The sequence below is a fragment of the Equus asinus genome, chromosome 25, assembly GCF_041296235.1.
Source record: "Equus asinus isolate D_3611 breed Donkey chromosome 25, EquAss-T2T_v2, whole genome shotgun sequence".
Classification (NCBI taxonomy): domain Eukaryota; kingdom Metazoa; phylum Chordata; class Mammalia; order Perissodactyla; family Equidae; genus Equus; species Equus asinus.
In genome coordinates, this window is record NC_091814.1 from 44,333,226 (window position 1) to 44,350,074 (window position 16,849).

General features: G+C 36.1%; 1 protein-coding gene across 17 annotated transcripts in view; it reads right to left on the reverse strand.

Moving 5' to 3' along the window:
* Positions 1-16,849, reverse strand: part of RASAL2 (RAS protein activator like 2) — a 371,817-nt gene that overhangs the window by 96,198 nt on the left and 258,770 nt on the right. Inside the window, exon 1 of one of the 17 annotated variants that reach the window (XM_070497406.1) lies at positions 8,208-8,845. The exons of 14 other annotated variants lie outside the window; for them this stretch is intronic. In XM_070497406.1, coding sequence (XP_070353507.1) covers positions 8,208-8,313 — 106 coding nt within the window. In that variant the 5' untranslated portion in view covers positions 8,314-8,845. Of the gene's footprint in view, positions 1-8,207; positions 8,846-16,849 lie in introns of those variants that run through there. 2 more of the 17 variants (XM_070497408.1, XM_070497407.1) reach the window with 2 other exon arrangements.

The following is a 16,849-nucleotide window of genomic DNA, read 5'->3' on the forward strand; positions in this document are numbered from 1 at the left end:
TTTGATCTTTTCTAAATTTTCAAATAAAACAAATTTAAACAGATAGAATTTTCTCAATTTTAAATATTTCTCCCAAATGCCCAGCAATTTCATATGGTTCAACTTAATACATACTAAAATTATTAATAAATTTTTGAGTTCGTTCTTTTTTTTTCTTTTCCTTCTCCCCAAAGCCCCCCAGTACATAGTTGGATATTCCAGTTGTGAGTGCCTCAGCAAGGCCTGATGGGTGGTGCCATGTCTGTGCCCAGAATTCGAACCCATGAAACCCTGGGCCACCGAAGCACAGCATGGGAGCTTAACCACTCGGCCATGGGGCTGTCCCTTGAGTTATTTCTAATTAAAGTGTACCATCTAATCAAGTTGAAGAATCACTATCCTTTTATGTACATTAACTTGAATCTTCAGTTATAATTGAGATTTTGGTAAATAAGCTTCATGGAAGATTAGGTTTAAGAGTTTTGAGGTTTTTCCTTCTGTGCATCATTCCATTTGAAAATTCACAAATTTTAAGGTTTTATTAAGAAGCGCACAATATTGATCAATGATCACACTTAATATTGACACACATATTGATCAGGTTTAAGTCTTGGTATGTTCTTATTCATTTCCATTTTCTTTAGATATCCATTCAGTTGATTTCCTTTAGTATTTTATTTGTACATTCTCACAAGGAAAATATTTTGAAAGACCTTTTCTTTTTTCCCTGAAGGAAATTTCCTAAACAAAGGATATAGAGTTAAAAACTCTAAGGAAACCATGTCCACCCTGGGACTTAATATGGATTCAATTGCCATGCTTTGGTTTTAAGTATGGTTCTTAGCATTTTTTGTTTGTTCTCAATTTAGATACCAGAATATCAATTTATTCATTTGCAACGAAAAACTGAATCACTGATTGGAACTATTAATGCAGCTGTGATCCAGAATTCATTCTTTTTCAGAAGTCAAGCTATATGAGAAATCAAACCATAACCAGTGGTAGATTTTAAACCACCGATTGAATTCTTTAATGGTTATAGGTAGTAGGCTTACTTACATTCATATGTCCTCCATAGACAGTTTTAATAAATTATATTTTTTCTTTAAAATATCCATTTTCTCTAAATTTTCAAATATATTATCATGAAGTTGTTCGTGATAGTCTCCTGTTTTTCAAGTCTCTGATTTTCTGTAATTTTGTCCCTTTTTTCATTTCTAACGTTTATTTGTGACTTCTCTTTTGTCTTGATCAAATCTTGACAGTTTTATCTATTTTCATTGGAATTTTTAAAGAAACAACTCTTGGCTTTACTGACTCTACTATGTTTATTTCTGTCTTCCATTTAACTATCTTTAATTTAAGCTGTTATCTTTATTCTTTCTTTCCCTAAACTTTCTTTGAGTTTATCTTTTCTTTTTCTAACTTGTTGAATCGAACGCTTAATTAACCCATTAAGTTTCAGCCTTTCTACATTTCAAGATAAAAGATTAAGGCTATAACATTCACTTAATAACTATTTTAGCAATATCCTGCAAGTTTTGATATGTACTATTTTCAGGACGTTCAGTTCTAAGTATTTTATAATTTCCATTATTATTTCTTCTTTGACTAGAGAGTTATATATAACTTTAAAAGTTTCCAGCAGTAAAGGTTTTTAAGGTAAATTTTCTGTTATTAATTTCTAACTCAGTTCAACTATGGTCAAGAGAATGTGTTCTGTATGATATAAAGACTGAAATTTGTTGAGATTTGTTTATGTCCCAGTCCATTGTTAGTTTTCATAAAGATTCCATATGCGCTTGAGAAGACTATATAATTGTTGAATTCAGGCTTCTATACATGTCCACTAATTCAAACTTAGTGTGTTTTTTATATCTTCTGCAGCCTTACTAGTTTTTGCAGATAGGATTGTAGATTTATCAATCTTTCCTTATATTTCTGTCCATTTTTGCCTTATAAATTTTGAGGCTTTGTTATTGGGTGCATGTAAGATTTTTATCTTTCTAGTGATTTCTACATTTTACCATTACTTAGGGATCTCTTTTATTCCAAGCAATGCTTTTTGACATAAAGTGCCATTTTATCTCATTTTCATGCCTATGCTAGCTTTCTTTTAATTAATATTTCCCTGATATATCTTTTCCCAAACCTTTTACTTTTAACCCTCCTGGGTCTCTCTCATTCACAGCATGAAAAAAAAAAAAAAAAAAAAAAAAACCTGAGGGGCCAGCCCGGTGGCGCAGGGGTTAAGTTTGCAGGTTCTGCTTCAGAGGCCTGGGTTTTGCCAGTTCGGATCTTGGGTGCAGACCTGCGCACTGCTTGTCAGGGCATGCTGTGGCAGGCGTTCTACATATAAGTAGAGGAAGATGGGCACGTACGTTAGCTCAGGTCTAGTCTTCCTCAGCAAAAAGAGAAGGATTGGTGGCAGGTATTAGCTCAGAGCTAATCATTCCTCCAAAAATAAAGCAGGAGAAGAAGAAGAAAAAAAATTGAGTCTCACAATCTTATCTTTTAACATTTTCAGAATATTGTACCTTCTGATATAGTTGGATTTTATCTTTACCATCTTACTGTGTTTTCTATTTACTTTTTCTATGCTTTGTTTTTCTGATTTTCTGTCTTTTCTGAGATTAATCAAGTTGTAAAAATTCATTTTCTTCTCTAGTGCTTTTGACATTATGTACTCTATTTCTATTCTTTTAATAGTCGTCCTTAACATTTTAACACATGTACTTAAAGGCTAAAGCTAATCCTGATTTCTATTCTTCTCTTGAATAATTCAATGATCTTAAAATACTTCAATTCCAATTACCCCCTTCCTATCTCTGACATATTGTTGTCCACTATTTTAGTTTTACCTTGTCAGAATAGTGGTTACGAATATTCAGGGAATTTTTATCCTCCTCCCTCCCCCACCAGTCCAGACTAAGATAAATAAGATTTTTCAACTTTTTGCAGTAAGCAGATTTTTTCCTTATTTCCACTCTCACTTATCAAGGGACCTAGTCCTATGGGGAACAATGGGGCAAGGCTTTCAGTTCTAATTCCTCACACTATTTGAACCCTCAGTCTACCTCCTGTCTTGTGGCTATTAAAACTTCCTTCTGGAATTCTGAGACTGGCAAATGCCCCAGGACAATTTACTACCTGGAATTTTAGTTTTCTTTTTTCTCTTCCTGGGGATTTCCTTTCCTTCCCAAGAGGAGAGTTAGGCCATTTAGTTTAAAATGTTTGTTTCGTTAATATGACATTTCTAGTTGTTTCTGTATTATTTTTCAGGATATCTAGTCTGTCATAATGCCAGAAATGAGAGTTTCAATTTTTGAATATGCTTTCCCCCCAATGTTAGGTGTAATTTTAGGAATCAAACAATAGTTGCCAATACCAGATTACTATATGTATCAGTAGAGTACAGAACTTAGAAACTTAAAAATCTTTAGGTTTTGTAAAATTACATTCTTTTACAGAATTATTCTATCACTTAAATGACTCCACTTAATGAAATGAAATGACTTAAATTCAGTTTAGAGAATGTAAAGTAGTACAAAATATCTGTTGAGTATGTTCCTTCTTATCCTAGAATTTGGAAAACCCAATTATAATCTACTGAATAATAATTGTGAATGCTACTAATGTACCTTAAATGGTACTTGTAGATATGAGAATAGAGAACAGTAGTAGAAAAGGAGAAGAAAAGATAGATCTGACAGAATATTTTTGATAACTGAAACTGGCTAGATCTTAAACTTTTGGGTAAATGAATAGCATTCATTCATTCGAAAAAAGTCTTTATTAAGCATCTATTCCTTGTTATTCTGGAAGATGTCAAAATATTAAGAGAAGATCCATACCCCAAAGTAGCAGGGGAGTGCTAGATGGGTACACAAATAACTAACTACAAGGCAAGATTGGGTAAGATAAATGCCAGAAGATTAATACAATGGCTGTTATCTCCCGCATCTTCCCTACTTTCAGTTTCTAAATCTCTGCATGCATCTTTGATTCCTGTGTGAGTTTCTCCCTATTCTCAAAAGGTTAAGCTTGTGCCCTTAATCTCACCCTCACCTCCAAACCCATAAAGGGTTTTGTTCTCTCAGTTATTTTTTGCTCTTGTAGGTTCAATATCTTGCTCTTTCCTCTACCTAAAAACATGCACAGGTCTCCCCAATTCAAAAAAAAAAAAGACACCCTTTTCTTTCTATCAGTCACAGATTTCCCCAGGCAAGAGTCATAACCCATAGCTCTCACTGCCTCACCATCTGCTGTCTTTCTCAGTATTACAAAATCTGACTTCTCCTCCCTCAACTTCAATGAATAAAACAGCATCGATACTTTCACAGGTTATCAGAACTCTCCTAATTGTCAAATCCAGTGGTCTCTTCTGACTTCTCTTTGGCTTTTGTAACCACTGACACTACTCAACACATTGTTAACCTGTTCTACCTTAACACTTAGAATACCAGACCATCCTGGCTTTCCTCCTACCATTGTGCTCATTGCCTCTGTAACTCCTTTTCCTCTCTACCCCACCCTGTGCCGACTGCTGGTGTTCTCCAAGGTTCAGTCATGCTCTCTGTTTTTTCTTGACAGTCTCTCAATAGTAGATCACCTATAGACGCTTAGAGCTTCAACTATCTTTTTTCTCTAGGTGATTCCCACATGTTGCTCTCTACTTGTAACTTCATTTTCAATCATCACAACTATATTTCTATCCAGATGTGTGGTAGTAACCTCAAACTCAATATATCTAAATAGAACTCATCTTCTTCCCTCAAAAACTGGCTTCCTTTCTCAACTTTTCTATATCTGTTGATAGTCTCACCATCCTCCTAAATTCAAAAATAGTCTTTGACTCATTTTGTTCCCCATTCCTCCAATCTGTCACCAATTCTGCTGATAGATCCTTTGTACTCTCTCCATCTTTTCATTTCACTTATTCATCTGAGCTGTGCAAATATTCATCTGCACCTGGAATATACTGGGTGCTGAAAAGAAAGAGGATTGAGCCCTTTTTGTGAAGGCATTCACAATCTAGTTCTACTAATAAATAAGCAAACCACTAATTATAATATAGAGGGTTGTGTTAAAATAGGGACACATTTCGTATCTGGATTACTATAACAGCTTTCAAACAGGTTTAACTGCTTCTAGTCTCTTCCCTCTGTTGTGACACTTTCAGATATGTCTTCCTAAAAACCTATTTTGATCATCTTTTTCTTGCTCAAGAACCTTTAATTCTTCCCAACAGCTATTAGGATAAAATTATCACTCATTAGCCGTCATGAAAGGTCCTACACAGTGAGCTACCAAATATCCTTCAAGTATTCTCTCTCATTATTTCTTTACATGAACTTTCCATTCGTTTCACATTAGTTTATTCATTGGTCATGAACATAATTTAATATTCCTCATGATGCTCGTCTCATACAGAAAACTCCACCATCTCCATAAAAATCTGTTCTATCTTTTAAGATTCAGATTAAATCCTGTCTCTGTAAAGCAGTCTTTGGTGTTCCTAACCAAAAAATGATGTCTCCCTTCTTCAAATTCCCAAAACAATTTTTGCCTGGATAAATCATTTCACAATCAGGTACTGGCTTATTTTATTTTCTCCATTGTTGTCTTGAATTATCATTAAGTCTTTCTCGATTAATTGGCTATAGTTCATATTTTCTCCCTAACCAGACTCTATGCTTCTAACAAGCAGCTTTGTCTTACACTTCTTTGTATCCAGCCTCAGTAACTAGCATAGCATCTTGTTTATGAGCAAGATTTGAAACATGGGTAGGCTTTTAGAAAGTTCAGTTTGGATGAAGGGACGCTGCTGATAGAAGAAATAGCACATGCAAAGGTAGGAAAGGGCAAGACATAGAAAGTTAATCAGTGTGGTAGAATGAAGTCCCTAGTCTCTAGAACACGGGAATGTCAGGTGGGAGGGTCAGAATAAGTTCCAGAGTAAGCTGTTTTACTTTGATAGGTGATAAGAGAGCCATGGAAGGTCTTTGAATAGAATAATGAACAGGGCACAGTTTTACGAAGTTTGATCAAACAAGCAGTGCACTAAATTAACAAGAAGGCCTGAACGTCAGTTAGGTGGCTACTGTGCAAAAGTGAAGTAGAAAAGCCTAAACAGCACAAAATACTTTTCCTTCATCTCCTCTCCTAAGAGATATCTGCCATAAAATTTCTTAGGCAAAGAAAGCATAGTTTGATAGGTTCTCTGATACATTGTCTCTTTGGGTTCCACTCATCCTGGATTTACCATTAAGGAGATCGAGGTTTCTTACTTTTCTCTCGGCGTCTTCTTGGGGGAAGCATGTTCTCATTAATGGTAACTACATCAGCAAAGGACTCATCACTAGGGCTTTGCTACATCTTCCAACTATAACGAACCACATCTGAGAGAGTTTTGCTACTAGTCCCTCTGGAGGAGTTTAATAAATTCCTATTTATCCACAGATGAACGAGTTTGCTCCCCATGGTCAGGAGAGCGCTTCAATCCCCAAAATGACTTGCTGACAACCAGGGCTCAGCCCTGCCACAGCAAAGCGTGGGATACACAGTTATCTACTCACTCAATAACCAAACTTCTTGTTAGACCTTGAGCAGAATCAAAACTCTGACTTACCAATGCTTTATATACGCTAAGGCTTCCTTCCATTAGATAGATAATTTGTAGGAATTTGCATTTTTCTTCTAAGCATGTTTTAACATCCTTTGTCTTTATTACCTCCATCTGTGGACAAAGAGGAATTTACTAACTCTCCTAAACAGAGGATGGGAGTGGAGGTGAGAGGGGGCACAAACTGTAGTACTTTTTATTTGCCCATTTCTATTTATTTGATCAAATTCTTTTTAGGCATAGTGGGTTAGTGGCCAAAAAAAGAAATAAATTAGTCTCAAGGCTGTATAATGAGAATTCATAAAAACACCATGCAAGAGCAAGGGAAAATGTTTAGTGATGACTCTGCCTTCCAGTCCCATGATGCTGTAGGGTCTAAGGGCTTGGTTTTACTCAGAGATATTTGTATTTGCTTTTCTTCGCTGATGTTTCTCTATGCGTGTGGGGGAAGGGGAATGGGAAGCAAGTAGAATGCGATAGGCTTCAGAGAAATGAGGAGTTGAAAGGTACACCTAAGTCACCCAAATGCCTGGGATAAGTGAAGCTATGATAAACAAATTAAGAGTAGGATTAATATCTAAATATATGTACCTGAGTCTTTATAGAATTAGAAAAGACCTGTTTAGGATGATCTTTTACATCAAAAATGCATGAAAAAAGAAATCATTTATAGAATGTTGACTGACAACATAACTGAATTAAATAAAACAAACAGAAACTTCTGCTAAATATAATAAAGAGAGAGATATCTTTTAGAATAGCAGAGGACTATTCATAGGTCATGGAGAATATTCATGAGGAATAAATTAGAAGACCATAAATTTTGCCCATTTATAATAAAGGTACACTTATATCTAGGGAGACATTATGAGATAAATCAAATTTATAAAAACAATAAATTTGAAGGCCATTATTAATCTAACAAAAGTATTCACAAATAGGATTTTTATAAGTACCAAGTTCTCCTATTACATTTAAGATATGATTGGATTTGTAATCTAACTTTCCCAGGAATTTATTTATTATATTAATAATTCCAAGATCAATAATTGCTTTACTTAGAAATTTATTAGAAAGCATCCACAAATGGAAAGTTACAGTAATGGCTGGTCCATGTGTCCTATTTTATATGCTCAGTAGTAATCTTACATATGAAAATTACAAATGTTTCACACCTGGCATAAAGGCTATTTCTCAATTCCTATGTTGGCTTTTCTTGCACACAAAGCCTACTCCCCCTCTCATGACAAGCCTCACCATTACTAAAACAAGAGGTATAGTAAAACAATGATATATTTCAGCTAGTAGAAGTTGTCTAAATACCACAAACAGCTGACGAGACAGCATGGTAAGCCTTGCATGGAGCTAGCACTCTTTGTTAAAGCAAAGCAAACTGTCTCTTATTTCTCATAGCCAAGGTTGGTGGTACTATTTCTAGAGACATAAAACTTGAAAACCAAACAACTTAAACATATTCTCTGAATTTCTCTTCCCCCTGTTAAAAATACAAAAGTGGATTTTACAAAATTTGGGGTCTTACTCCCCAAAGTAAGAGAAGTTCAGACAACAAAGGGTTAAAAGAACAAGCGGAGCCCTACCGTACCCAGAAATGACAGAAGGCTCTTCTCCTCTTCGGTGCTACTATCCAACCACTCGGCCACATCACCGGGGGAAAGGAGACTCATTCTCCAGCCAGAAAACTTTTCCATACAGAGCAAAATTACTGAATGATGAAGTGGGAAAAGAAAGATACAGAGACTAAATTCTTGGGGGTCCAACACTTAAATTGCTGGCTAGGCTGTAATGATGAAAGAGAAAATGTGATCCTCCCTCCACTCTGAATTCTGTCTCCGTGACATCAATCTAATACAACAGGGGGAGGGGGAAGGAAATAGAGAGGGTTAAAAGAGGGTGATAGAAGAGAAAGGAAGAGATTTGTCCTTCTGTCTCTCGGTGTTAAGCTTTCGCCTGAAAGAGAAAGCCAGGATAAAACTGAATAATGATTGGTGTTTAATGATAGGAGAAAGCAAAGGAAAATAAAGAATAAAGATACTCAAAGAAAAAGAAACAGGTTCCTACACTGAAGCAGCTTAGATAACCAGACAGCACAATAGCTAATCAGTTAAGTAAAGCATATCATCAAACAAAAACAAAGGCAAAAGAACAAATTCAGCATTTTGTTTTGTTCTGAGAAGAAAGGTTTTCAAATTTCCTTCCAGTTAGCAGAGAGAACTGCAGCCCCCAACCCCTTCCTGCTTTAGCTCTTTCAACAGCATCCCAGCCCCCTTTACGAAGATTTCCTGCGAGCAAAGGCAGGTTGATAAATCTGTGAATAGGAAGCTCTTATCCCTCCTTTCTTCTCCTCCTCCACCATTCCTCCCCCCACCTCGCATGGCGACTGCATTGATCGACAATAATGGAATCTGTAACTGACTGCCAACAGCAACATTAAGGATATTACAAGTCCACTTCATAAGAATTCGAGCCGGTTGGTCGGAACTTGGGGGCAACTCTGGGCTTCTAGTCAATAGCTCTGTCTTTCTTAGCGAGAAAGAAAAGGGAGAGGGGGAGAGAGAGAGAGAAAGAGAGAGAGGAGAGAGAGAGAGAGAGAGAGAGAAAGAAGGAGGGAAGGAGGGGGAGGGAGAGAGAGAGTGTGTGTGCACGCACATGTGTGTAAAGAAGCCTGAAATCTGAAAGAACTAAGAGAAATGAGCTTGTTGGGCTGAAGTTTCAGGATCCATCAATGGAGCAAATGACTGTCCTTCAACTCCTGTCACACTTACACTGTCATTGTGAAGGAGTCAGATCCAGATGGATTTCTTTATATGATTTACACTACATATTTACATGGTTTGATTTAAGATTATTTCACAGGCTTACATTTTATTAATAGGCAGAGAAAAACCAAGCAGAAGAGGTATTTTCAGAGACTCATAAATCACTAATATCCCTGTTCTCTGGAGATTGATTAGATTTGTTGCTATGAGAAAACAACACTATTAAAAAGATAGAGTTTTTCCCTAGGGGCTGGCCCAGTGGCATGGCAGTTAAGTTCACACGTAGTGCTTTGGTGGCCCATGGGCCTGGGGTCCGCTGGTTCAGATCCTGGGCATGGACCTAGGCACTGCTTATCAAGCCATGCTGTGGCAGGTGTCCCACATACAAAATAGAGGAAGATGGGCACAGATGTTAGCTCAGGGCCAATCTTCCTTAGCAAAAAGAGGAGGATTGGTGGAGGAGGTCAAAAAAGAAAGAAAAGAGTTCTTCCCTACGTTAGCAAAACATTGGCTCTGTTTCCAATAATCTACTCGTCCTTTCTATTCTAGTAGTCTGCCTTCAGTGAGAGAATTCTCACTGCTTAAGAGTTATTATCTCAGTGTATCTTGAGTCTATACTCTTCACTCCATGTTTACTTTTTTTTTTTGAGGAAGATTAGCTCTGAGTTAACTAAGGTCAATCCTCCTTTTTTTGCTGAGGGAGACTGGCCCTGAGCTAACACCCATGCCCATCTTCCTCTACTTTATACATGGGACGCCTACTACAGCACGGTGTGCCAAGTCTGCACCGGGATCCGGACTGGCGAACCCCGGGCTGCCGAGAAGCCGAACGTGCACACTTAACTGCTGTGCCACCCGGCCGGCTTCCTCCATGTTTACTTTTATTATTCTTCATCTGTACTCTAGTTCATCTTGACCGTAAGTTCCTTGAGGACACAGACTTTGTTTTATATTAATCTTTGTAATCCCAGGGGCTAGAGCCCGGGACTTAGAAGGAGTTCATTTAACATTTACTGAAGTTTTGGCTGGCTGCTCTAAAAGTTTGTTTTTTTTTTTAAAGACTTTATTTTTCCTTTCTCTCCCCAAAGCCCCCCAGTACACAGTCGTATATTTTCAGTTGTGGGTTCTTCTAGTTGTGGCATGTGGGATGCCGCCTCAGCATGGCTTGATGAACGGTGCCATGTCTGCGCCCAGGATCTGAACTGGCAAAACCCTGGGCCACTGAAGCAGAGCGTGCAAACTTAACCACTTGGCCACGGGGCCGGCCCCTAAAAGTTTTAACATCTTCAACATTGGCAGGAGACATCAGGCTGAATATTTTAGGGTCTCTTTTTAAAAGTAGTCATTTTGACAGTGACTTAGAAGTAGTTGTAGCAATAGTACCAACTGATTGAGAAGATAGAAAATGTGAAAAAAAAAAGTATTATGAATTCATAATGTTTAAATTTATCTATATTTTACTCAAAATAACTATATAAAATTGATAAGTAGTGATAAACATGTATAAAAAACATCTTATCAAAATCCACAGCCTATGCTTGTTTAGCATCTAAGCATGGATTGATAATCCCCTTGTAATAACTTTATGACACACTGGTATCCCTGGAGCTCCTGGGTTGAAACAGTTGGCCTACAGCATCAAGTTCAAACGTCCTGGTGTGATGTGGCTCCTGCTTCTTTCTTGGTAAGGCCCCCAGACTCTCCTTGGCTCAGCCACGCTGTACTATGACTCCCATTCCCATGACTTTGCATTTTCCACTGGAAGTAATCTATACAAGAGCAGGAAAAATTCACTGTTTTGTTCACTGGTGTATTTCCACTGTCTAGAGCATTATCTGGCACACAGCAGGTGCTCAAAAGTTTTTGTTGATTGACTTTAGTGCCTCCTGTGAGGTGTCATTCTTTTTACCATATATACCTGACAATATCCAACCAATGCCCTGAGACTCAGCTCAAATATCACCTCTGTAGGTCATCCCTGACACCTTAAAGCACAGTCTATAGTTTTCTCATCCATACTTTCACTGTTATTCCTCCTATTTCTTTATTGAAATTATTTGTTAACATAGTGATTTCCTCCATTATACTTTGTGCCTTTAGAAGGTAAAAACTGTGTTCTACTAAAAAAAGCTTTTTTAATGCCTAGGACATAATGCATGATTAATAAATGTTTATTGAATGACGTATTAATGAAAGTGAGATTGTGATTCTATATGGCAAAGGTAAATACTCAAGAATCCTATATATTCCTGATGTAAGGATTCATACCATTAGTCTCCAAATCAAAACTAAAACAAAACCTGGTTAAAGAAAAAATTAGCCTTTTATTTTATTTATTTTACCAAAGAAAAGGCAGTACAGGCAGAAAGATATCAAAGTAATCCAGTACTGTAAACTTGCCTTTTGTAAAGAGAGAGTAACCAAGTAAGGTACCCAAGACAAAGTTCTAGATTGAAATTTTGTCATAATATATAAGGCATCAGACTGCTTTTTTCCTGCTTACAATCAGAACATAGCATGAATTAGTCCTCCTTATGTACAATTTTTCTTAAAAATAAAGCAATGAAACTTACCTGAAGATGTAGCCATTTTACAGTGGGCTGTACATTTGGCTAAAATATGAGTCAAGGGCATCAAAATACTACTGTGAGTAGGGCCTTTAGAAATATCGCTTGACTATAATCTTCTCAACAAATAACCAAATACCATACATTTTGGTGGTTATCAAGTGCCTTATGTGTAGTAATACTTATTCAACATTGGTTGATTTTATTTTATTCATTACTTTCCTAAAAGTACTGAAAGTATCTGGAAAATGCTTGGTGACTGAAAAGTTTCCATTTGAGGGCATTTAGGTTTCCTTGTGTATATGTGTATGTGTGTATGTGTGTATATGTGTGCCCGTGCCACCTACTGGGCTGCAACTTACTAAGAGTTTTCTACACATTTCACTAAGTGCTTTACATACGATATCTCATTTAAAATTCTTAAACAACTCTGCGAGATAGGTATTGTCTTCATTTTACAGATGGGAAAACCCAAGATCATAAAATTTAACCCGTGCAAGGTAACACAAGTAGTCACAGAAATGAAATTTGAACTTCTGAAATGTTTGGCCAAGGTTCTCTACCATATTTTTCTATATCCTACAAGGACTAATTTAGGCAAGAGTCAGCAAACTTTTTCCATAGAGGGACAGAGAGTAAATATTTTAGGTTTTGTGAGTCATACGGTCTCTGTCACAACTACATTAACTCCATTGTTGTAGCATGAAAGCAGCCAAGACAATATGCAGACCAGTGGGCATGGCTGTGTTCCAATACAACTTTATTTACAAAAAAAAGGCTGTGGGCATAGTGTACTGACCCTTCATTTAGGCCCACGTGTTAACTGAGTACTTAATATATGTGTGGATCTCTGCCAGGTCCTTATGATTTAAAAAAATAAAAAAAATAATTATTTGTTTGGGTCAAATAGGGTTTTATTTTCATTTTAAGAACTGAATAATTGTCTTTATTATTTTACTTTCAGGACACTAAAAACAAATATTTATTTCTTCCCACTTCCTTAGTTTCACGGTCCTATAGGTAACAATTTTTGTTTGAACAAAGAGTATAGAACATGTAGCTCTCTCTTCAGTTACTTCACATTCCTGATTTTTGTTACAGCTGCCTGTAACTTATGCTTTTGGATTCACTCATTTGATAACATGAGTGACAATATGTGCCAAGCCCTGTTCTAAGCCCTGGGATACAGTTGTGAACAAAAGAGAACATATCTCTGCCCTCATGGAGCTCACATTCTAGGGGCAAGAGATAAACAATATACAAGATAAAAAGTAAATATATATTGTGTTAGATGGTAAATAGTGCCAAGGAGAAGAGTAGAGCAAAAAGGGGGATAGGTGATGTTGGAGAGGTCTACAATTTTAGACTAGTCAGGGAAGTTATCTCTGAGAGATGGACTTTTGAGTAAAGGGTTGCTGGGTTTTTAGGAAGAGGGAAAAACCAATAAAAAGGCCTAGAAGCAGCAATAGTAAGGAGACCAGTGCAGGCAGATTGGAATGAGCTGTGGGAAAAATAAAAGGAGATGAACTCTATGAAGTAATAAGAAGCCAGATAAGAAGCAAGATCATGTAAAGTCATAGGTCTCTGGCTCTTATTCTTAATTATACGGGAAGACTTTGAGGCAGGAATGACTTATTAGGCCTTACCTTTTTTTTTTTTTTTTCCCTTGCTGAGGAAGATTCGCCCTGAGCTAACATCTGTGCCAATCTTCCTCTATTTTGTATTTGGGTCACTGAGACAGCATGGCTGCTGACAAGTGGTGTAGGTCTGTGCCCAGGAACTGAACACGGGCTGCCAAAGTGGAGTGTGCCAAATTTAACCTCTAGTCCATGGGGCTGGCCCCTCTAGGCCTTACTTTTTTTATATGAGTCTTATTGAAATATAATTCACATACCATAAAATTACTCCAATTAAAGTGGTTTTAAATATATTCACAAAGCTGTGAAATCAGCACTACAATTTCATTCCAGAACATTTTCACCACCTCAAAAAGGTACCTTATACCCATTAAGAGTTACTCTCCATTCCTCCCAACATCCACCCCCCAGCAACTACTAATTTAAGTTTTGTCTTTATGAATTTTCCTTTTCTGGACATTTCACATAAATGAAATCATAGAATATGTAGCCTTTTGTACCTGATCTCTTTCATTTAGTTTTACCCATGTGGTAGCATGTATCAGTACTTCATTCTTTTTAATGGCTGAATAGTATTCTACTGATGGACATTTGGGATGTTTCCACTTTTTAATAAAATAAATAATGCTGCTATGAACATTCTTGTACAAGTTTTCATGTGGAAGCCTTACACTTTAAAAGAATATTGAAATAAGATGTATCATATAATCTGCCTTTTCTGTACCAAAAATTTTAAAATGCTACAGCAGAAAAATGGTAAAATGCTACACCAACTTTATAAGCACCCTATTTTCTTCCTAATTCATCTGAGATCTCAATCCTTCTTGAAGAAACCAAAACTACTGACTCAGTCTCTTTTCTGCTGATCTATTATTCTTGCATACAGGAAAAGAGTTATATGAGATACTCAAGAATGAACAAAGGCAGGTAATATATGATAATAGATCTCCTAAATTGAGAACTAAGGTTGGTAAAGTTGGTGGAGTTTTTTGGGTGGGGGGAGGGGTAATTTTATATTTTGATACAGTTTCAAACTTACAAAACAGGTGCAAGAAGAGACCAAGGAACTCCTATATACCTTTTACCCAGATTCACCAACTATTTTCATTTTGCTACCTTTGCTTAATCATTCTGTGAATATTATTATTTTATATATGCATATTTTTTTAAAGCCATTTGAGAAAGCTGGAGACATTATGCCCTTTACTGCTAATGGCTTCAGTGTATATTTTCTAAACAAAGGACAGTCTCTTACAAAACCTAGAACAATTATCAAACAGAAAATGCAACACTGATATTGGTTAACATTTTAAAGATAAAATTAAATATGCTGCTACATAGAAAACCCACTATACAAACTATTTCGATATCATACACGGTCCTTTGTTTGAAAGACAAATAGTCTTCAAGCAATGGTAACTGAGAAATCACAAGTACTGACTGCAAGTATAATTCAAAGTAATAGTCTATATCATACTAAAATAATGTCTATCAAATTTTTGAAGGATTACTATTGAGCTTATTAATATTCAACATACTGTTGTGATAAAGGGTTGGAAGTAGGAACAACCAGTTTTCAAAAAAGGCAAGTAAAGGACAAGTAAAGTGACCTCACTTCCACCTTGATATTCCTTTGGATATGTACAACTCTTTGCCTCAAAGAAGCTTAAAGTAAACACCAAACTATAACCTTTCCTTATATTTGAGTGAGGAGATATTCTACTGTAATACAAATAGAGTTAAATTCTATGAAATCTATAGTTCCATACTTTAAATAGTACCCCTAATATATACATAAACCTCAAACAACTTACATATAAATTAAATATTAATGAATACCCTCACACATTGTTTTCACTTGCCAGAAACACTACCTTATATGATTAGAACGGAAGAAACTAATGAAGTTAAGGTGAATTTTCATTTATTTGGATTTAGGAAGCAACACTTTTGACACATAAAGCCATAGAGTAATAAGGACGTTAATACTATAAAAGGCATTCCTATTATATGATTATTTAAAACATATAATAGAAAGTGCTTTGATATCCTCCAGTGAAAGGGGGTATCAAAACGTAAACTAGTAAAGTAAGGTAGTAACACTATTACAAAACAGATGCTCAAAAGTAATGTGCCAATCAAAGACTAATGGCAGATTCTGTTTAAGGAAGTTGATGACTACCTAGAATTAAAGATAAGCAGATTCCTTAAACACAAAGGCTATTCTTTTAAGAAAAGAAAAGTAAATAAAGTGACAACTGTAGTTCATGAACAGATAACTCCTCAAAAACATCCATAAAGTGGGTAATGTATAATTATGCTTGAAAGAATTATTTTTCCCTAAAACAAAGTTAAACTTTACAACGAATTTTACTCAAAGTATATGCACCTCTTAGAGTCTACTTAGCACCTAACACAGTATCAAACAAATAGTAGCTACTCAATATTTATTGAGTGAGTGGGTAGATGAATGGCTAAACCTACACATTTAAGATTATCACTGCTATCTTAGTAAACTGAAAATCATTAGGGTCATATTTCCAAGAATCTGTCTCTAGAACCAGCACTAACGTGAACTTTTGTATCAAATGTATTGTGCACTTACAATGTACTAGGTGGAACAGGAAGTGCTTTACATGTTTAATCCCATTTACTCCTAACAACCACCCTCTGATGAGAAGTAACATTTTTCCCATTGTGTATCTGGGAAAACTAAAGTTTAGAGAAAACTAAGGCTTAGAGAAATGACAAAGTCATACAGCCAGTAAGGGGTGGGTGTGGGGTGTCAGGACTTAGATATTCTTATTCCAGAGCTGACATTCTTAACCACATTCCATATTAGAATGCCTTTCTATAGAATTTTTGCATACTTTGAGAGAGGTTTGAAGGGTGAAGATGAACAGACATTAAGTAGGAAGTAAAACTGTTTCTTTGCTCAATGATCTGAGATACTACAACAAGGTTAAATAAACTGTGTAGGAATCCAAAGATACCCATAAAATCAGAAAGCCAGACTGCAGAGCTTCTAACATGAAGGTATGAAAAGATCCATTTGAATTTCATAGAGTACAGACATTTGTTTTTTTTCTTTCAACCAGTAAATGATTCTGATAGCTGGATTGTTTTTCAAAATTATCTCTTATCAAAAGGATTTCATTGAACATTAGTGAAACGCTTTGCACACAGTAAGTGATCAATATTTGTTAAATGAATAGACAAATGAAAATATTTTTCCATGCTAATATTTAACATGGTTGCTTGGCC